Consider the following 21,022-nt stretch of genomic DNA (forward strand, 5'->3'; position numbering starts at 1 on the left):
GTGGAAGGGTGCACGGGGACGCGGGAGACGCAGGGGGACGGGGGAGGGGGAGCGCCAGGGCAAAGGTGCGAGGCGGGGCGCGGTCGGTCGCGGGCTTGCCCACCTGGTGCCTGCGCTCCTGTTCCTCTCTCCCCTTCTCAAACTCGGCCCTGAGGGCCCGGCCCTCGGCAGCGCTGCTCTCCTCCAGCTGCTGCCTCAGCTCCTCCAGCTCTGCCCGCTGCCTGGGGGGAGGGGGAGGTGAGAGGTCAGCTGGGCGGGGGGGCGGTGGCGGCCTTCGGCGCCCGGGCCCCTCCCGGTGGCACCTGGCTGCCTGCTGGCCCAGCCGCTCCTTTTCCTCGGCCACCTCGCCGTAGAGCCGCCGTCGCTGCTGCTGCAGGGCCCGCTGCTCCTGCTCCACGTGCTGCTCGAAGCTGAGGGACGAGAGAGCCTCAGCTGGGGGCGACCGCCACTGTGGCCGGCCCGCCCCGGCGGCCCGGGGACGACGACGACGACGACGACGACGACGACGCCGCCGCCGCCGCCGCCGCCGCCGCCGCCGCCGTCTTCAAGGGGTTTGCAGGGAGGCCACGCCCCCGGCGCCAGCCTCCGCGTCCCCCGCCCTCCCCGGCTCCGCTCCGCATCCTCCCGTCCCCGGGGGCCCACGCACCGCTGCTGGGCGCGCTCCCGCTCCTGCTGGCCCAGCGCCTCCTTCTCGCGCTCTAGGTGCTCCCGCAGCTCCTCCACCTGGCGGCCGTAGCGCTGCGCCGCGCGCGTGTCCGCCTGCAGCAGCTCCGCCTCGTGCAGGCCCTTGAGCTTCTTCAACTCCTGCTTATGCTTGGCGATCAGCTTCTGGATCTCGGGCTCCAGGCCTGGAGGGAGGGCGCCGCTGTGCAGGGGCCGCAGAGGACCCCTGACCTCTGCCCACTCTGCTGCCTACAGCCCTGACCCTTGCCCCCAGTGCTGTAGGGGACCCCCCCCATTGTGGCCCACCGGGGCGCCGGAACGGGGAGCCGGCCGGGGGGGTTCCCCCCCCGGGGGGCCCCCCCCCCCCCCCCCCCCCCAGGCTCCAGTGGAGGCGAGGCTGAGTCCACCTGGGCCCACCACCATCCCTCTCCCTCCGGGCGGCCCTGCAGCCTCCGTGGAGCTCTGGCCCAAGGGGTCTCCCCTTGGAGGCGACCGTCACTGGGGAAGAGAGCGTCCTAGAGCGGGAGGGCCGGGCGCAGGCCAGGCGTGGTGGGTGCAGCCCTGTCAGCCCTCAGACCTACTCTCTGACCAGGTGGCAGGGAACCCCGTGTGTCCCCCATGCTCCCACCTGGCTGGCACCCCCGGAAGGTGAAAGAGTTTGGCCGCAGAGGGAAGGCCACGCCCTTCCTCTTGGACCCACCCTCCGTCCCAGGTCCTTGGCCCGTGTGGCCAGCCCCCTCCCTGCCTCCTCCGGGCCTGAAGCTGGCTGGACGGCAGCACCTGAGGCCCCGTAGCTGCCCTGGAAGGCCGTCTCTACTGCGGGCATAGCCGAAACTGCTGTTCCTGCTCAAAGGCCCCCCATGCCTCCCCCTGGGCCGTGTGGCCTGTCAGCATCTGACCAGCGAGGTGTGGCCCATCCCCACCTCGGACTGTAATTTCCTTGATTTTTCGGGTTTTCTCATTGATCCACTTCTCTCTGCGGACTTTCTCAGTGGCACTCATTAGTTCTTTGAGTTTCTTAATCTCCTGCCAGCAAGGACACAGGAAGTTGACAGAGACCCCGGCCCCTCAGCCACCCCCCACCCCCGCCCCGGGGGCCCTGCACTCGCCAGTGGTCCTATTCTGCCCTCCCTGGAGGTGGAGGCAGGATCCAGTCTGGAGGCTTGAGATGGGGGAAGGTAATCGGCCTGCAGAGGCCCCACTGGGGTACCCCGAGTCCCCACTTCTGCGTGACGGAAGGCCCCCCAACCCTGGCTGTCCCCTGCGGTCGCTGTGGGGGAGGGGGCTTAACACTGCTGGTGCCCCCCCCCCCCCCCCCCCCCCCCCGAGCCAGCTCGCGGCCTGGGGGCCATCGTTGCTCACACCATGGGAAGTGAAGCTGGGCAGGGGAGAAGGCTGGTGCTGCCAGTAAAGCCCGATGAGGCAGGGCCCCGGCCTCGGTGGCAAAGCCAGGAAAGCTAGGGGAGGTCCCTCCGCCCAGGGGCCCAGAGCTGGGGCAGTTCGGGCTCCCACTCAGCCAGCACTGAGGGCAGGTGGTGGCTCCTCCCAGCCCCGCCTCCTTGTATGTGACACGGGAGGGGTAACCGGCTCCGCCCCAGGGTCTAGCACCCAGCGCAGCTCCAGCCCAGAGAGGGACGAGACTGGGCTGGGGCAGCACCTCGTCCCGGGTGTGGGGCACGGGCCCGAGCCTCCACGGTGGGCCCAGTGATCTTGCTCTCAAACCCCCCATGACTCCCCTGCTCTGAGGCTGTCCCCCCAACCCCCACCGCCCACAGGGCCCGAGAGCGCTGGAGCTGCAGAGCCGCCACTCCAGCCGCGGCCACCCACCCGAGGGGCTCACCAGCTCATGCTGTTCCTGCACCTGGGCCTCCCTGTCCCTGCGCCTCTGGTCCCCCTGCTTCAGCTCCGCCACCACGGCCTCGCACCTCTCTGCCAGGGCCTTCTTGTCTTCAATCAGCTGTGGCGGGTCAAGGGCCGGGGCTCAGGTGGCTGCCCTGAGATGGGGCCCTGCCCCTGTGACCACTGACCTCCCCTCCCGTCCCGGGCTCCCCTGGGGCCGAGACTGCAGGAGCGAGCGCTTGTGGACAAGGGGCGTGGCCGGGGGACGTGGCCTCGGGGAGAGCACCCACCCAGTGACGCCCTGGGCTGGCCCGTCAAGCAGCTCCCACACGGAAGATGCTGCGGTTTCTACACAAGGGAGCAGCAGGCCTGCCAGGAAGCCCCGTGGGTCTAGAAGTGTCCGTGCAGCCCAAGCCAGTCTGGAACCCAACGACCCCCTGGGCCCAGCAGGTCCCGGCCCCTCTTCCCCGGTGCCCGGCTGCCTAGGCGGTGGCACCTGGTCAATGAAGGACAGATGCCGCTGGATGGTGGCCTCGTAGTGGTCCCTCTGCTGCCGCAGCTGCCGGCCCAGCTCCTTCTCAGTCTCCTTGACCCGCCTGACGGTGAGGTCCCGCTGCTGCACCTGTGGGGGTGGGGGGAGGAGAGGTGGGACACGGGGGACCAGGGGCAAAGCAGTAATGGCCCTGCAGCGTGTGTGAGGATTTGCCAGGGTGGTGACGCGGCGACGGCCCAGGACGGGGACAGGGATGGGGACAGGGATGGGGACGGGACGGGGAACCGGCGGGACGTTACCAGCGCTTTCTGCAGCAGCCCCACTGCCTGCTTCTTCTCTTCCACCTCCAGCTTCAGCCGCATCACAGACGAGCTCACCGTGGACGTGGGCTCCAGGCGCCCCTCGTCCGGCACCAGCTCCTGGGAAGGTGGTGTGAGTCAGGTGACGGCCAGGCAGGTGATGACCTGGCGCCCTCCCCGGGGACCCTCCGCACCTGAGGGGCTGAGGCCGGCCGGTCCTGGCCCGACTTCTCCATCTCGTGCAGAAAGCTCATGATACTCTGCAGCTTGGCCTCCGAGAGCAGAGCCCCGTCTTCGGGGGGACTGGCACACGTGCCGAGCCTCCCAAACCTCTCCAGATTGTCTGCCGTCAGGGAGCTGGCATCGTCCTCCTACAGGGGAGGGGGCACGGCATCAGGGGCTGAGGGGCGGCCGAGGACACTGGGCTGGCCCTCCGGAAGCTCCTCAGGGACCCCCGGGTGGGAGGCAGGGGTGGAGCGAGTGCAGGGACGGCTGGGGAAGGCGGCCGGACCTGGTCTGGAAGGAAGGGCCTCTCAGCCTGCCCAGATGCTTGCAGGGCATCGCCCAGGGGCGCGCTGGCGGAGAGGCGGCACCCGTTCCCCACTCCTGGGCAGCCCGCGGTCACCTCGTCGGTCCAGGAGTATTTGTCCTTGTGATAGGCCCTGGGGTTGGGCAGCGGCTCGGGCTCCTCCTCCAGCAGCCTTAGCGTAGCCAGCAGCTCATCCAGGGTCGCCCTGGACTGGGCCTTGCCCTTGGCGGGGCCCACCACCTCCAGATCCTCACTGGCCACGTCCTGGGAGCCGGCATCCTGCAGCGGACAGGCAGGAGGGACAACCGCTGAGGCCATTAGAGGCCAAGACCCCAGAGATCTGTGCAGGCAGGGAGAGGAAGGCCTCCTCTGCACCGGCCCACGGCCACTCAGCCACATGGATCAGGTGCACCCCGACCCACCTCCAGGAAAAGGAGAAGGGTGGCCGGGCCTCCTCGCCCCTCGGCCCGGCAGCTTTGGCCCACACCCTACCTCTGAGCTTCCTGCGCTCTTCTGTGGGCACGGACTTCGGGCCCCACCCCAGGGCATCTGTGAGAGCCCAGACGGATTCCAGGGCAATCGTGAGACACTGCCCCCCGCCCTGCCTTAGGGCAACAAGACCCATTCCCAGCAGCCTTTCCCAGTCTGAGTGACCCCACAGCCACACAGGGGCGGGCTCGGGCCACCCAGGCTGAGGGGGAGGGTGGACAGAAAGGGCTGTATGGACACCTGAGGCTTGTTCTCTGGAAACTGCCGGGGCTCTGGGGAGGAGTTGGAGGCCGGCTGGCAGGGGTCCTCTGCGCCTGCGGAACGGAAGCCAGCTCCTGCACGACAGAGCAGAGCGTTGGTCACGGGGGCATCGCCCCACCTGGGGGCAGCAAATCTGGAGGGGCCCTTGAGAAGAGACCACACGCACGGGAGGGAGAGCACGTGGCAGCGGGGACCACGGCAGACTGCATGCGGAGCAGAGGGAACATTCCGGAACCCTGACCTTCTGGGGTGAAAGGTCAGGGAAACTGGTGCAACCACCCCAGAACCCTCGGCCTCACTGGTCCTTAGGGTCATCGTGTCCAGCTTCAGAACAAGAGGGGCGACGGTGGAGAAGCGGGAGGGGTCTGGACAGCCGAGGCCCCTCCTCCAGGGCGGAAGCAGGCGGAGCCAAGGGACGGCAGCAGAGGCCACGCCTCCTTCCTGGCCACTGCCCTCCCAGAGGGAGGGGGCGGGGCACGGGGCAGGGCCATGACCTTGAGAGTGCCTAGAGCTGGGAGGCAGAGGTGGGGCAGGCCTCTGTTGGGCTCACCCGCGCTGGTGTTATTGGCCTTGTGGGTCCGGTGGGCCCGAGCGGTGCTGCCCGGCCTCAGGGCGGACTCTTGAGCGGGCTGGGGCTTCTCAGTCTCTCGCGCTTCCTTCTGCAGCCCAGGCTCAGGATCGCCTGACTTCTGGGCTCGCTTCTGCTGCTGGAGCTCCTGCCGTGAGGGGCCCCTCTGAGAAGCCTCGCCCAGCACAAGCCGGCTGCCCTGCCCTTCCCGTCCCCCCTCCCCCCACCAAGCTGCCCCGAGGCCCAGCGTCCAGGGGCTGGGGGCAGGAGGGCTCAGGGAAGGCAGCAGGCAGGGGTCCCCCAGGAGCACAGTCTCGCTCTCAGGCACAGGGGGTGTACCCAGCAGTTGTCTGCTGACTCCGCCCTGGGCTTCCTGCTCAGGGCACCCCAGGCACCTGAACGGCCAATCGCCTGGCCTGGCGCGCCTTCTCCTCCCGGACCTTCCTCCTGGCCGCCTCCTTCTGTTGCTGCAGGTCCGGCACGTTCCTGTCTCCCAGCTGCTGCCGCTGTTCCTGTGGAACCACAGCTGGTTTGATGGCGAAGGTGGGGGTGCTCGTCCAGACCTGGGTTTCCACGCGACCACCCCCCCCCACCCGCCCCCGGTCCCCCAGCCTGCCTCCCTGCAGGTGGCCAGCGGCTCCTTCGAGTGGGGAGACAGCTCTGCATCTCGGAGCAGGGGCCCTGACTCAGGGCAGGGAGGAAGGGAGCCCCCACATGGGGTGTGGGCCCATGGGGCAATTCCACGTTTCAATCCCGCTGGTCCCAGAAACTCCACTGTATGCAGCCGGGTCCCCTGGGATTCCCGCCTGCCTCCTCGGGGCACAGCTCACACACCCCTCCGCTGACCTCTCGCTTCGACGCGAGCAGGTGCTCCCGACGGGCGGCTCTGGCCTGGCGCCTGTGCACCTGCTGGCGGTACCAGCGCTGGATGGTGACGGCAGCCCGGTTCACCTGGTGGATAAACCTGCGGGGGGCAGGAGGGCGCAGGACTGAGGCAGGGCCCCAGGCAGCCGCCGACCCGGGTGAGCGAGTGACGGCTGCACTCCCCAGGGGAGGTGAAAACGCCCATTCGCAGGCTCTGTGCGCAGTCACCAGAAATAACCCAAAGGCCCAGCGCCGTGCCCGGCACACCCGGCTGTGGGTCTGTGGGTGGGCGCTGCAGTCCTGATGGTGGATGCTATTCACCGACAAAAAGCAACAAACCAGAGACCTGGCCGGGCATGATAGGCCACAGGCTGAGTACTCGGGCCATAGACTATTCTAGAAAAGGCAAAGCCCTAAGGGAACAGATGGGTGTGGCCAGGGTGGGGTCTGGAGCTGGATAAAAGCCCTCCGGGGGTCCTGTGTCTTGGTGGCTGTACCTGCAGACCACAGAGCTGCATACACGCGCCCAAACTCAGCCAGCAATACATCTAAAACGGGTGCATTTTATCGTACATCAATCACTTTGACTCAGTAAAGCTGAGTAAACTCTAAAAAGCCTTAACCCCGGCTCTAAGGACCCCCTGCCGATTTACTCAGCAAAAGCCCTAACGGAGCATCCAGGACATGGATGGTCGCCGGCGGCTTCGGGACAGGCGCACAGAGGGGCCTGTACGCTGATGCACAGCCAGGCGGGAAGCACCTGGCTGCCGGCTCCTCCCACGCGCCCACCCCCAGGGCCCCGTCCCCAGGCTCCCACGGGACAGCAGCGGTGGCCACCCACCAGGTGTTGGCTCCCACACTCTGACCAGCACAAGGTTCCTGACCGGGAGCGACACCTTGGACCGGGGGCCCCGGCGGAAGGTCCGGCTGCAGCCCACCCTCATTGCCCCCCTGGAGGGAGATTCAGGGGACGGGGCCATAAGGCCGTTTGGGGTGTTTTTAGTTTTATGTCTTCCTTCCACGTAATGCTTTCTTAACTAACAGTTTTAGTGACGTACAATTTAGATACCATAAAATCTATCCATTTTAAGTATACGGTTCAGCGATTTTTCATAAATTTACAGGGTCGTACGACTGGCAGTGTGACCCAGATTTAGAGCATTTCTGTCACCCCCCGGAAGGACCCCCTTCTGCAGCCACGGGCCCCAGGCAGCTGTGGCTCTATTTCCGCCTTCTCCCGATTTGCCTCTTCCTGACATTTTCTTAAGTGGAAATTTCTATCAGGGGAGCTTCAGGCTCCCTCCCGGCCCCCCGCCCGCGGTCACCTCTCAGCCTCCTCCTCTGTCACCTCCTTCCGTCTGAGCAGACCCGGGGTGGCCCCGGCGTTGTTCTGGGCCACGTGGTTGCTGCTGGAAAAGTTCTTGTGTGGCTTCCCGGAGCCGCCGCTCTCCCCCTCACCGGTGGCCGCCTTGAGGATATTGCTAACGGGAAGAGAAAAAGGGGCTCGCTGTGCCGGCCCAGGCCCACTCACGGCCCCGGTGGGCAGCTCTGCCTTCGAGAAGCGGGGCTGCCTCAGCCCCATCCCAGGGCCTTGGGCCTGGAAGGACACACCCACAGGACATTGGGAGTGGGCACGGCCCCCGGTTCCCACACGCTAGTCGATCCCCAGGACCACCTGCCCCCCACACAGGGCCCACGTCGTGGATTACTGGGCTCTTTCCGTTACAAAAAGCAAAGGGGTCTGGGGCATCTGGGTAGCTCAGGCAGTTAAGCATCCCACTCTCGACTTGGGCTCAGGTCACGATCTCATGGTTCATGAGGCTGAGCCTCGTGTCGGGTTCTGTTGATAGTGTGGTGTCTGCTTGGGATCCTCTCTCTCTCCCTCTCTGTCTGCTCCTTCCCCCAACCCTGTGCATATGTGCACATGCCCACAAGCACATGCCCACGTGTGTCGCTCTCTCTCAAAATAAATAAAAAAATAATAATAATAATTAAAAAATGAAAAAGTCTCAAAGTCACAAGATCCCAGAGCCAGACGGTGACCCACGAGAGCCGACGGGCAATCCCTGACTCTGGGTGTGCCGGGCAGGGGGGTGGGGGTGACGGGTCCGGGCTGCTCTGGCCTCAGCCAGGGGGCCGGAGACTCGGGGAGAGGCTACGGCTTCCTCGGCAGGGACCCCTCGCCGGGGGTGATCGCCCACCCAGGTCTGGTGTCTCTCTGCCCCGGTGCCCCCGGCTGGCGAGGGCCGCAGCTCCGGGGGCGCCCGGGGTCCTGCCGCGCATCAGCTCCCGGACCTGCCCCAGGCCAGAGCCCGCCTTACTTGAGGGAGGGAGCCGTGTGGTTGGAGCTCTTGGGCGGCGGCGCCTTCTCCGAGGGGCTGTAGCGGTTGTGCAGCATGGTGGTGACGCGGTTGCCCACGGCAGCCTTGTTGCTCCTGCCGGAAGACACGGGTGGCGTCAGGCTCCGGGAGGCGGCACAGCCCGAGTCGTCTCACCGCGGCACTGTCCAGGCATCCCTGGGGCCCCACCGCGGCCACCACACCGACAGTAGGGTCCTTCTCGGGACCCGGGACAGCTCCACCCAGGGACTCCCACGGAGCAGGCCCCGAGGTGTCTGCAAACAGCAGAGACCTGCTGCAGGGAGAAGGTCAGGCTATCCGTCAACAGGGAATGGGCGTCTCTGTGCCAGGGAAACGCGAGGGGAGGCAGACACCGCTCTCTCCCCGCCCCTCTCTCACCCACCGGAAGGAACACGCACGGTATAAACACACAGGGACCAAGGGAATGCGGGAGGAGGCTGCCGCGAAGACACGACTGCTAAGTTTTAGCAGGATGAGGAAGGGCCAGTGGTAAGTGACACATGGAGGGACAGGGGAGAGGCCCCGAAGCGGCTGGTCTGCCCCCCTGGAGCCCCAGGCATGAGCCGGAAGTGGGGGCACCTGGCTCTTCCAAAGGAACGCTGCACCCCAGATCCCTCCTGCACCCTTGCACCCAGGCACCAAGCCCACCCTGCGCTCCAGACAACAGGCTGGCCTTGCAGGAGAAGCAAGGTCTGTGCACTGAGCAGGACACCGCCATGCCCTCTCCCGCCGGGCCCACAGCAGTGGCGGCCAGGGACCTAACCCCGGGGCGGGGGCCCAGAAACCCCCCCCCCCCCCCCCACTCCCTGCACCCAGAGAGGCTGAGCCGCCCAGACACTGATACGTGCCGACCCCCAGGACACCAGCTGGGTTCCTGCCTGGGCACCCCCAAGTGAGCCACCAGGCAACTTTTAGGGCCCCCTCTTAGATGCTGGCAGAGCCAGTATTCCAGACGTTTGAGGAACAACCCGCACGCTAGAGGCCAACAAACAGGATGTGGTGGAGACAACAGTAAGCAGAGGGAGGGTGTCCCAAAGAATCCATGCTGATGGCCGGGCCGGGCCGCAAGGACAAGCGTTAGCAGCCTGTTCTCGGCAGGAAAAGCTCGGACTTGCAACGTTTGTCACCTTCAACATTCCCAGCACGGTGACCTCAGACGTCCCTGCGCGCAGAGGCGGGACGAACAGCCAGCCAGCACCCTCCCCCGCCCCCCGCCGCAGCTGGTGCAGGTTGCCAGCCACTGTTCCCCGCTGTCGTCAGAGACGCAAGAAGGAAAACCACGCGCCCCGAGCCGGAAGGCAGGCAGACGCCCTCGGGAGCAGGAGGCGCTCGTGGAACGGAGGGCTGCGCGGGGACGGAGCGGAAGGCAGAGGAGACGGGAGCGGTGCCCGTAGTCGGATCCGCTCAGCAACCCCAATCCCGGGAACAGCGGCGCAAAGAAAGGGAACGACTGCGCACAGTCCTGAAACCTCTCCCTGCCCAGCACCCTGGCTCCGGAGTCTGGCGGAGGATGTGCTCACAGAAGACAGAGGAAGCGGAGGTCGCACGGGGGGCGGACCGCTGGGACCTCGGGAGAAGCCAGGCCCCTGGGACAGGAGGGGCCCCTGCTGGGGTCCCGGTGCAGAGGCCAGTTTCAGCCTTCTCTTGTCAAGTCTGGGACAGGCGGCCGAGACACAGACAAGCAGCTAGGGAAAAAGGAGCGATCGTTTCTAGCTCTGGGAAAGACAGGTGCACTGCGCTGCTCTAAGAGGCTCCCGGCTCACCCGTCAAACCCTCCTGACCCTGTGGGGCAGACACAACGGCGGCCCCTTAGTATAAATGAGCATCCTGGGGCCCAGGGAGGTTAAGCAGCGCTCCCAAGTCCCACAGCAAAAAAAAAAAAAAAAAAAAGTTGTGAACTCAGAACTAGGACCGGGAAGAGCCCCTGTGTGACAGCGTGGCCCCGTGGCCCAGATCTGACGGACTCAGCTCTGCCAGTGTGGAAGGACAGGGGAAGACTCACAAGGCGGCCACAGGGGAGCAAAGGCTCGCCTGCCACGTGGATTGCATGCATCCAAGGTCGAAAACAGTCAACAACGAACACCATGAGCACATTTTCATAACTGTTTTCTAGAAAATACTAGAAGAAACTGCTTGAAAGTAGCTGCTTCCAGAAGCGCCTGGAAGGTTCAGGCGGTCAAGCGTCTGACTCTTGATTTCGGCTCAGGTCATGATCCCAAGGTCATGGGATCGGCCCCCAAGGCATGGAGACTGCTTGGGATTCTCTCTCTCTGCCCCTCCCTGCACGTGTGCTCACTCTCTCTCTCAAAGTAAATAAACATTTTTTAAAAAAAAAGAAAGAAAGAGGGGCGCCTGGGTGGCTCAGTCAGTTAAGCAACTGACTTCGACTCAGGTCATGACCTCACGGTTCGTGAGTTCGAGCCCCGCATCAGGCTCTGTGCTGACAGCTCAGAGCCTGGAACCTGCTTCGGATTCTGTGTCTCCCTCTCTCTCTGTTCCTCCCCTGCTCATTCTCTGTCTCTCTGTGTCTCTCAAAAATAAATAAACGTTAAAAAAAAAAAAAAAAAAGGAAAGAAAGAAAGCTGGTTCCGGGAAGCAGGACTCAGTTCTGGGGGAAGGGGTAGTGGGTTTGTTGCTTTTATTTTAAGTGTGTGGTGCTGCTCTGCTTTAAAAGCATTTTTTTTTCATCTTTATTTATTTTTGAGAGAGAGAGAGCAAGCAGGGAGGATCAGAGAGAGAAGGAGACACAGAATCCAAAGCGGGCTCCAGGCTCTGAGCTGTCAGCACAGAAGCCGACGTGGGGCTCGAACCCACGAACCGTGAGATCATGACCTGAGCCGAAGTCGGCCACTTATCCGACTGAGCCCTCCAGGCACTCCCACTGCTCCGCTATTTAGCTGTGCGCATGCATCACTGACAGAAATTAAAATTTAAAAAGTTTTTTTTTAGAGAGAGGGAGTGCGCATGCGTGTGAGCAGGGGAGGGGGGCAGAGGGAGAGGCAGCGGGAGAGACAACTTCAAGCAGGCTCCATCCCACGACCATGAGATCATGATCTGAGCACAAATCAAGAATCGGCTGATTCCACCTAGGTGCCTCCAAAATTAATGTTAATTTAAATTCTTGCATCAAAAGGAAGAATCTTCCCGTGCTGACTCTGGTAGACGATCCAAGACTCTTCCTCTGATGCATGGCTCTGGGCGTTAAGAAGTTCTTTCTTGCGCTGAGGCACATGTATGTCCTTGTCCCTCTGCCCACTGGTCCCCCTGAGGCCAAGAGCGAGGGGGACCGGCTCTGCAGCCGAGGGCGGCTGTGCCGACCCTGAATTCCTTGGCGGCTTCTCCAGGCCCCCTGCCCACCCTGACAACCACCGGCCACCAGCCCCACCACCAAGGCCAGCTTGCCTAGCCCTCTGCAGACCCCAGCGTCGTGGCCATCCCTCTGCACGTGCTTGCTTCTGTCCTGCCGTGGGCGGTGCGGCCTGCACACCAACCAGCTCTCGGCACCCAGTGAGCAGGGCCCGCCCGAGTCCGCCTGCTCCACCCCTCCCGGAGGCCCAAGAACCTCCCCTGAGCCTTACTCTGACCTCTTCAAGAGCTAAGCTGGGCGTCTCGGGTCCTGGGGAGACAGGCCGCCCCACAGAGGAGAGGGCGGATGGAGGTCTGCAGGAGCCCTGGGCGAGCAACCCTGGGCCAGCAGAGCCCCCGGGTGCAAGGTGCCACCCCATGGCTTCCTTCCCCGGGTGCAAGGTGCCACCCCGTGGCCTCCCCCCCCCCCCCCCCCCGGGCCCCTGGGTGGAGAAAACCAGTCACTTGTGCCCTCAGTCATTCATTCCAAAGCACAGGGCACCTGCCACAAATAAGACACTCAGTCCCCAGGCGCTTCAGTGGTTGGGGTCCCTGTGTGGCACCCGCCTCAGGTCCCACCTGTTGTTGGCAGTGAAGTTGGGGGCCAGGGGGACGGTGCACTCTCTCCTCCGTGGGCCCACCGGCGCGCTGAGGGTGCCAGGACTCCCGGAGTCGGGTGGCGAGTCGAAGGCCCTGGGGTGGTCATCCTGTCGAGGACACTGACGCCACCTCAGACCGTGATGTGCTGCACAGGCCGCGGACCCCAGGCCCCAGGCAGGTCCCCCACTGCCTCGCACACGGATGGGGAGCTAACACGGACCCCCTCCCTGCTGCCGGCCCCTCCCACAGGTGCGGCCACAGCAAAGAACCGGGTGTCAGTCTTGAAGGGACACTTAGACTCAGCCCCTGGCCCTTACCAGGACATTCCACGTGGCTCCCCTCTCGCTGGGGGCCTTGCTTAGACCGGTCAGCCTCTTTTTCCCACCAGGGCTGCCCTCAAAGAGTGTCAGGAAGTGGGGGTCCTCGGCTGGCCTGTGTCGGAGACAGGATGCCAAGCAGGGACAGTCACTCCGTCTGGGCGGGTCGGCTCCAGGAGCACGGATGGGCACGTCTTCCGAGGGGGAGGGAGGGGCCGGGTCACCGGAAGGGAATTCTGTTCCCAAGCCAACAGCTTAACTGTCGATTCTTAGCCATAATGTGACAACCGTGCCTGAGAGAGATGCTCACACCCTAGGCCGCGGCCACCCCGACACCCACGGGAAGAGTGCAGCAGGGACAGAGGGAAAGAAGCAGGTATGGGGGGTGCTGGCCTGGGGTCCGCATCTCTACTCGCAGATAAGACGGGTCAAGACTCGGCCCGCCTGCCCATTGCAGCATTGGCCTGGGTGCAGGTCACGTCAGGCCCCGCTGCCCAGCCTGTGGCCAAGCTGTGGGGCTGGAAGAAGGGCTGACAGAGGCAGGAGAGGAGTGTGCTGGGAGTCACCTGAGGGGGAGGGGGAGGGGTCACCTGAGAGGGGGCAGGGGTCACCTGAGGGGGCCGGTCCACGCCTGGCCGGCTGGTGGCTGGTGGACCTGCGTGGTGCTGTTAGATCTGCGAAGGTTGTTGATGGTTCGGGAACCTCCGGGCCCTGTGGCCTCCTGTAGAAAGGAAGAAACATCCGTCCCCGTGGGTTTCAGACACTCACCAGTTCACCCCGAGCCACACCAGGCCTGGAAGAACAGATTCAGGGCGAGCGGGTGGACGTGGCAAGAAGGGTCTCCCGGCTCTCGTGGACGAGAGCAGTGCAGGGTCCCGGGCATGGCCGCGGGAAACCTCTAGAAGCCCCGTCTTCCTGGATGAAGTGGGCACCCTTCACCCCTGGCTGGTGAGGGTCCGGGAGGAAGTGCGTGAGGCTTGGCCTGGGGGCTTCGGCAGAGGCTGCCCGGCCTCGTCCTCCGGCCTCGTCCTCCCCACCACCGGCTACCCAGGGAACGTGGTGGGCTCGCTTCCGCCGCAGTGCCTGCCGCCCACCTGCCCACCGGGCTTTCCTCAAGGCCGCTGGGGGCTTATATCCCTCACCCTCCCAAGGTCACCATGCTTCTTGAGGACCCAAATCCTAAAGCTGGCGGAGCGAGAGGGGCCGAGAGGCTGGTGATTTCGGTTCTGCCTCAGACCGGCGACCGACCCTGGCCTTGACCTCTTGGGGAGATCGCTCCGACCTGTGAGCTGGAGCCCCCGCCGGCCCTGGACACCTCCGGCCCCAGCACTCACCAGTGCCTTCCTCCTTGGCTCACTGCCCGAGACCGCGGAGAAGGAGCGGGCGATAGGCTTGGCAGCGGAGGCGCTGTTGGGGCGCCAGGACACAGGCGGAGGGAGGCCCGTCAGGCTCAGGTTCACACCTTCTGGGCTGCCCTCGGGGGGGCCGGAGGGAGCGCTGGCGGCCCGGGAGCCCTTCATGGAGGCTGCAAGGGCCCTGAGCAGGCAAGAAGAGGTGCAGGGGGATGCCTTCTGAGGAACCAGGCCTCCCGGCACACCACCACACCACCGCCACCCTCCTCACTGGGCGGTGGGGCTCCTTTGTCGGGAAAAGAAGCCACGTGGCAGAGCAGGGCTCCGGGCCACAGGGACACCTCTCCGTAGGGACCCTGCCTGAGGGTGGCCTGAGGCAGCATTTACCCCATCCCCCACCCCAAGACAGCTACTCCATCTGTCTGAGCCTCACCTCCTTCATCTGTAAAATGGGTATTGAGAAAGTGCCTCTTCCTGGGGTCGTCCTGAGGTGTGGACAAGGCGGCTACGTGAACACTCAACACGTTCAAACCAGGACTTGGTCTGATTGACGCTGCCCAACCCAGGGGCCATAGCTTGTCTGGCCACGGAACCCCTTCCGTTTCCTCGGAACCTCCAGAAACCCATGAGCTTCTGCGATGGGGCATCTGCCCTCTCGTGTCCAGGTCCCCCCCCCTCCTGGCACCAGGCACCCTTCACAGCCTTCCTTGCCCCCCCCCACTCCCCCCCCTGAAGTCGGAGGGCCCCCGGGGCTCAACCCCGGCCTCTCCTCCACCCACCCTCTCCCCTGGGGGACCTCGTCTGGCCTCCCGGCTCCAATCAGCGGCTGCCAGCTCCTGCCCCCTCGGTTCCCTAACTCCTGGCTCATGACCAGCCGTGCATTTGGCGCTTCAGCCCCAGAGAGACCAAAACAGAACCCTGACTCCCACCTCTGGCTGCCCCCTCCCCAGGGGTCATGCTTTGTAACTGGCTCAGGCCAAGGACCTCGACCTCATCCTGACATCTTCCCCTTCAGCGCCACACCTGCTCCCTCAGCAACCCAGCCAGCTGCGCCCTCTCCCCACACATCCTTCCCCTCCACAACCCGGATTGAGCCCCCTCTCCCTGAACCCGGACAAGCGCACCGCGCCTTCCCGGCCCCTCCCCGCACGGCGGCCGGGGCTGATGTTTCTCCACCAGGTCTCAGATCACACTGTGTCCCTGCTGAAAACCTTCTGAGGGTCCGCTTGGCACAGAGAATAAAGTCTAAATGCCCAACACCCCTCAGATCTGACCCTGCTCTCTCTGTGACCTCCTCACTGCCACCCCTCGCTCTGCTTCAGCCAAACCAGCCTTCCTGCAGCTCCTCAAACTGGGCCGGCCTGTTTCCATCCTGCGGGTCCCTCTGCCAGGAGCCTCTTCCCCTGGGATGTCACGAGGCACCCCCTTTATTCAGAGGGCCACCGGGCCATCACTTTGCTCCCTCGTCCTGCTTTATTTTCCTTCACCCTGCCTCATGGGCGGTCTGCAACGTCTGACCCCCTCCCCTTCACGGAGAACATTATCTCCGTGAGGACAGGGACCACACGGCCCTGGCACGTGGCAAGCTCTCAAGCAACAGGAGTGGACGAGTGCACGAGCCGGTACCACAGAGAAGAGGCAGCCCTCCCTGCCACCGAGGACTCTGGTGGGCCGACAGGCACACGCCATTACCACCCACGGTCAGTGCTGCGGCCTCCTTCAGCCCCCCAGCCCCCTCACACACTTGTGGGGCGCCCCGTGGCCAGGTGCCCCTGCCTCTCCGGCCTGGAGCACAGAGCTGTCCTGCCATTCACCAGGTCGGTGTCCTCAGTTATGCATTTCCGGTCGTGTGGGTGAAATTTAACACCCTCCTCTCCCCAGGGCACTGGCCACACCCAGCTGGACCCAGGCTGGCCAGCTTTCCCAGCCACGGGAGCGGCAGCACGCGGGATGGTAAACACAGCCTCTCCGTGGAAACCTCCAGGCCAGACCTCACCTTGCAGACAAAGATGTCTCTCCCAGCAGCCCACGGTGGGTGTCCAGGGCCTCTGCCCAGACTCCTCAAGATGGGCTGACCCAGGACCCCTGGCAGCTTCTCCACCGGGCAGCTCCCGGTCTCCCAAGGATCTGGCTCAAGGTGGTGGGACCTGAGACCTTTGATTGGACTCCGCTCACCGGTGCAGGCCCCCCACCCCGACACACCTGCACGGGGTAGGGGAGAAGGGGGAAAGACTTCACCTGCGCGGGCCCCGGACTCCCTCATCCGCGCGAGCCCCTCTCATCTGCGCAGCAGCCCTCACCTACAGGGGCTGGGGCCCGTCACCTGCGCGGGGACCCCCTCACCTGCGCGAGCCGGGCCTGGGGCGCGGAGCCTGCGAGGCCGGCCCGCGGCGGATGTGCGAGGCCCTCCGGCGTGGGACGCCCGGGGCCCCGGCTTCAGGCTGACGACCTCGCACCCTGGCCCTGGCTCCGAGGCCCAGGTGACAATGAAGCGACCGGGCCGTAGCGTGAGCGGCGGCAGCTAGCAACCAGCAACCAGCCTGGCACCTCCTCCCCTGTCCGTCACCGAGGCCCGCCTTTCCTGCCCGCGCCGCCTCCGGATTGGCCGACCGGCTGCCCGCTCCGGCCGTCCCGAGAGCCCATTGGGTGCCTGGCTGTCCTTCGGGACGTTCAGGCGTGGGAGGAGCCTCGAGGAACGGCGCATCTCCCCGCCCCCCGCTTGTGGCAGCGGGCCGCCGATTGGACGCAGTCAGAGGAGGCGGGATCTCTGCTGGTATGGGGCGGGACCTGGGCGGAGCCTCAGGGAGAAGAGGCGGGGAAAGAGAGAGGACCGAGGGCGAGTCGGGGCCGGCAGCGTGGCGCTGCGGGCCCCTCTTTCTGAGCGACCCGGTCGGCCTGCGCTGGCATCCTAGCGGCCCTGGGCTCCCACGCGGTCCCGGTTCCCACGTCCTCCCCGGGCTCTCACGTCCTCCCCGCCCTCCTCGGTTCCCACGCGGTCCCCGAGTTCCCACGCTGTCCCCAGGCTCTCACGTCCTCCTCGGGCTCCCACGCAGTCCGGTCTTCCATGCCGTGGCCGGGCTCCCACTCCGTTGCTGGGCTCCCACGCGGTCCTGGCTCTCTCCCCACTGCTGCTCTGGACACGTGGGTCCCCCTGCGCCCCTTCCCTGAAAAACTCCACTTAGGGCCCAGACCTCCCAGAGGCCCGCTGGCTCCCTTCCTCCTGCAGCCCTGCCCCAGGACCTGGTCACTGAACCTGGCACCCAAGGCCCACCTCCCTTCATCTCTCAAGACTCCTGGGTGGCACATGTTTTGTTCTGACTGTCCACTCCATTCTTTTACTCAGGGTTTTTTGTTTGGTTTTTGTTTTTGTTTTTGTTTTTTTTTGGCCTCCTCCAAAGTTTTAGTCACCCCCACCCCTAACGCCACTAGTCTTTGCCTGGGAGTTGTTTCCACCTGTAACCCCAAGTCCAGACCACAGGCCCTTCCCTCAGTGTCCTGTGTCCCAAAGCGGGCACTGCACTGACTTCCCTGCCCTGCAGGTGGAAGCCACAGGCACCTCGTGCCCCTTCACCTGCCTGTGCTCCCTTCGCCCGGGAAGCCCCAATCCTGCATCCCCTAACATCCAACACAGACGCCCTCTCCATGAAGCCTCTGGCCTCTACAATAAAAGTTACCCCTTAAACTATAACACTGCACGTTGGCTGGTCTTTACGCCACTTATTATAAAGTAAGTCCGTTTTTATTTTTAAAAACACACATTTACATACGATGAAATTCACACTTTGGGGGCTGCAGTTCTGTGAGTTTTGACAGATGCACGTAGCTGTGTCACCACCACCATCAAGGTACAGAACATCCCTCGACAAAACACCCAGGGGCTGCCTCTTTGAAGCCAGCCACCCCCTTACCTAGGCCACCACTAATCTGTGCTCTGTCGCTACTGTTTTGTCTTTCCCGGAATGTCACAGAGATGGAATCCTACAGAATGTAGCCTTGGGTCTGGCTTCTTCTACTCAGCACTGTGAGATCGATCCATTGGCGACTAGTATTCCACCGGGTGGTGAACCACGCTTTATCGGTCATCGATTGAGGGACGTGGGGATTGTGTCCAGCTTGGGGTAATTATGAATGAAACTACTGTAAACACTTACTTTCAAGCTTTTATATGAACATAAGTTTTCGTGTCACTTGGGTAAAAACTTAGGTATGTATTTATACTTGTATATATATATATATATATATATATATATATATATGTAGAGAGTGTGTGTGTGTATACATATAGAGAGAGAGAGAGAGAGAGGGAGGGAGGGAGAGAGAGAGGGAGAGTAGGTATGTGTTCAACTTTATAAGAAACTTCTAGACTATTTTCCACAGAAGCTGTACCATTTTATGCTCATACCAGCAGTTTATGAGAGCTCAGGTTGCCCCCCTGCCCCCCCATCACCCTCAGCATTTGGATGTTCAGATGTTTTCATTTTGGCTTTTTTTTTTTAATTTAAAATTTTATTTTTTGAGAGAGAGACAGACAGACATAGCTCGAGCAGAGGAGGGGCAGAGAGAGAGGGAGACACAAAATCCGAAGCAAGCTGCAGGCTCTGAGCTGTCAGCACGGAGCCCGACGTGGGGCTTGAACCAATGAACTGTGAGATCATGACCTGAGCCGAAGTCGGATGCTCAATCAACAGCCACTCAGGCACCCCTGGTGTTCTCATTTTAAAAAAGTGATTCTAGGGGTGCCTGGGTGGCTCAGTCGGTTGAGCGTCCGACTTCGGGTCAGGTCATGATGTCACAGTCTGTGAGTTCGAGCCCCATGCCGCGCTCTGGGCTGACAGCTCAGAGCCTGGAGCCTGTTTCAGATTCTGTGTCTCCCTCTCTCTCTGCCCCTCCCCTGCTCATGCTCTGTCTCTCTCACTCTCAAGAATGAATAAATGCTAAAAAAAAAAAAAAAAAATTAAAAAAAATAAAAAGTGATTCTAATTATTTAAATACTGATCCCTTAGGTGTGCAGGGGTGTCCCGTGTCCCTATACTGATGTCGAGAATCTATTCCTAGGCTTATTTGCCATATATTTATATACCTTCTTTGGTGAAATGTTTGTTCAAATCTTTTGCCCACTTTGTAAATTGAGTTGTTTGCCTTAGGAGTTTTGAGCGTTCTTTACACGTTCTTTTTTTTTTTATTTTTTTTCAACGTTTATTTATTTTTGGGACAGAGAGAGACAGAGCATGAACGGGGGAGGGGCAGAGAGAGAGGGAGACACAGAATCGGAAACAGGCTCCAGGCTCTGAGCCATCAGCCCAGAGTCCGACGCGGGGCTCGAACTCACGGACCGCGAGATCGTGACCTGGCTGAAGTCGGACGCCCAACCGACTGCGCCACCCAGGCGCCCCAACACGTTCTTGATAATAAGTCCTTCATAAGATACGTAGGTTGCGAATATTTTCTCCGTCTGTGGCTTGTCCTTCTGTTCTCTTAACTGTGTCATTCAAAGAGAGGTTCTTAAACTTTGTGGTTGGTGCTTTTTGTATGTTGTAGAAGCCACGGCCTGACCCGAGGACAGAACATTTTCTCCTATTTCTTCTAGAAGACTTAGAGTGTTAGGTTTCCTATCTAGGTCTGTGGTTCAGCTGAGATTTTGTGTAAGGTGTGAGGTATAGGGTGACATTTTAAAATTCTTTTTCTTTTTTGTACATGGATGTTGAATTATCCCGGTACCACCCGTTGAAAAGCTATCTGTCTTCATTGAATTACCTTGACACTTTTGTGTAATTTAAGTGACCATATTTGTGTGGGTCTATTTCTGAGCTGTCTACACTGGCCTATTCATCTGTGTCTGAACTTTCCCCAATACCACACTGTGTTGATTAGTGCTATTCCACAGTAAATCTTTGAATCGGGTGGTGGGAGTCCTCTTTGCCCTTTTTCAAAATTACCTATTCAATTTATTTGGCTCTTCCTATACTATTTAGAATCAGCTTGTCACCATGTACAAAAAAAAAAAAAAAATCCAGCTGGAATTTTGATGAGGGTATGTTAAATCTGCAGATCAGTCTGGCGAGAATGACGTCTTAACAATATTGTTTTCCAATCCATAACCATGGTATACCTCTCATTTAGGCCTAATCATTGATATCTTTCACTCGTCTTTTGTATTTTTCAGCATACAGTATTATTTTTAGCATACAAAAATACAATTGGTAGTATAATTTACCCTGTATCCTGTGTCCTTGCTAAATTCACTTATTAGTCTTGGGGATTTTTGTGGATTCTATGGGAGTTTTCACATAGACAATAATGTCTGTGGATAATAACAATTTCTTTTCCAAGGTATTTGCCTCCTTCTCCTCCTGTTTTATTGAACTGGCCAGGGCTTTCTGTACAATACTGAAGAGAAGTGGTTGGAATGTATATCATTGCCCTGTTCCCAGTCTGGGGGTGGGGGTGGGGGTGGGGGAAGCATTCAGTCCTACACCATTAAATATGATGTTAGCTGTGGGATTTTGCAGCTACTTTCTACCAGGTGAAAGAAATTTTTATATTCCTCACTTGGGAAGTTTCCATGAATGAAATGTTGAATTTGATCCCTTGCATTTTCTGCATAAAATAGGATTTCCTTCATAAATATGTTAATTTGGTGAATTACATGATTGATTTTCAGATGTTAACCCACTAGACAAAAAGGCAGTGGTAGCAAGGGAAATTAGAAAATATTAGAAAATATTCTGGGGGCTCCTGGCTGGCTCAGTCAGTACAGCATGTGACTCTTGATCTCCAGGTCATGAGTTAGCCCCATGTTGGGTGTGCAGCCTACTTAAAAATAAGATAAATTTTTTAAAAAGAAGAAGAAAATACTGCTTTTCCCGCATTATATATACAATTGTTAAAATTTATTTTTTAATTTACATCCAAGTTAGTTAGCATAGAGTGCAATCATGATTTCAGGAGTAGATTCCAGTGATTCATCCCCTATGTAGAACATCCAGTGCTCATCCCAACGAGTGTCCTCCTTAATGCCCCTTGCCCATTTAGCCCATCCCCCC

General features: G+C 61.2%; 1 protein-coding gene across 9 annotated transcripts in view; it reads right to left on the reverse strand.

Moving 5' to 3' along the window:
• CEP131 (centrosomal protein 131) overlaps positions 1–16,513 on the reverse strand; it is a 19,700-nt gene extending 3,187 nt beyond the window's left edge. The window contains exons 1-21 of one of the 9 annotated variants that reach the window (XM_040456636.1): positions 16,323–16,513; positions 15,976–16,181; positions 13,962–14,163; positions 13,239–13,348; positions 12,628–12,742; positions 12,290–12,429; positions 8,327–8,440; positions 7,331–7,486; positions 5,988–6,105; positions 5,537–5,653; positions 5,124–5,289; positions 4,553–4,647; positions 3,806–4,102; positions 3,489–3,665; positions 3,295–3,414; positions 2,999–3,124; positions 2,504–2,620; positions 1,587–1,689; positions 647–848; positions 303–410; positions 104–221 (exon numbers count right to left, since the gene is read on the reverse strand). In XM_040456636.1, the coding sequence (XP_040312570.1) occupies positions 104–221; positions 303–410; positions 647–848; positions 1,587–1,689; positions 2,504–2,620; positions 2,999–3,124; positions 3,295–3,414; positions 3,489–3,665; positions 3,806–4,102; positions 4,553–4,647; positions 5,124–5,289; positions 5,537–5,653; positions 5,988–6,105; positions 7,331–7,486; positions 8,327–8,440; positions 12,290–12,429; positions 12,628–12,742; positions 13,239–13,348; positions 13,962–14,147 (2,685 nt within the window). In that variant the 5' untranslated portion in view covers positions 14,148–14,163; positions 15,976–16,181; positions 16,323–16,513. Of the gene's footprint in view, positions 1–103; positions 222–302; positions 411–646; positions 849–1,586; positions 1,690–2,503; positions 2,621–2,998; positions 3,125–3,294; positions 3,415–3,488; positions 3,666–3,805; positions 4,103–4,552; positions 4,648–5,123; positions 5,290–5,536; positions 5,654–5,987; positions 6,106–7,330; positions 7,487–8,326; positions 8,441–9,885; positions 10,573–12,289; positions 12,430–12,627; positions 12,743–13,238; positions 13,349–13,961; positions 14,164–15,975; positions 16,289–16,322 lie in introns of those variants that run through there. The other 8 variants (XM_040456638.1, XM_040456635.1, XM_040456641.1 and 5 more) reach the window with 8 other exon arrangements.
• Positions 16,514–21,022: the final 4,509 nt, after the last annotated feature.

This window comes from Herpailurus yagouaroundi, unplaced genomic scaffold (genome assembly GCF_014898765.1).
Source record: "Herpailurus yagouaroundi ecotype Mexico unplaced genomic scaffold, PumYag 217, whole genome shotgun sequence".
In the NCBI taxonomy this organism is placed as follows: domain Eukaryota; kingdom Metazoa; phylum Chordata; class Mammalia; order Carnivora; family Felidae; genus Herpailurus; species Herpailurus yagouaroundi.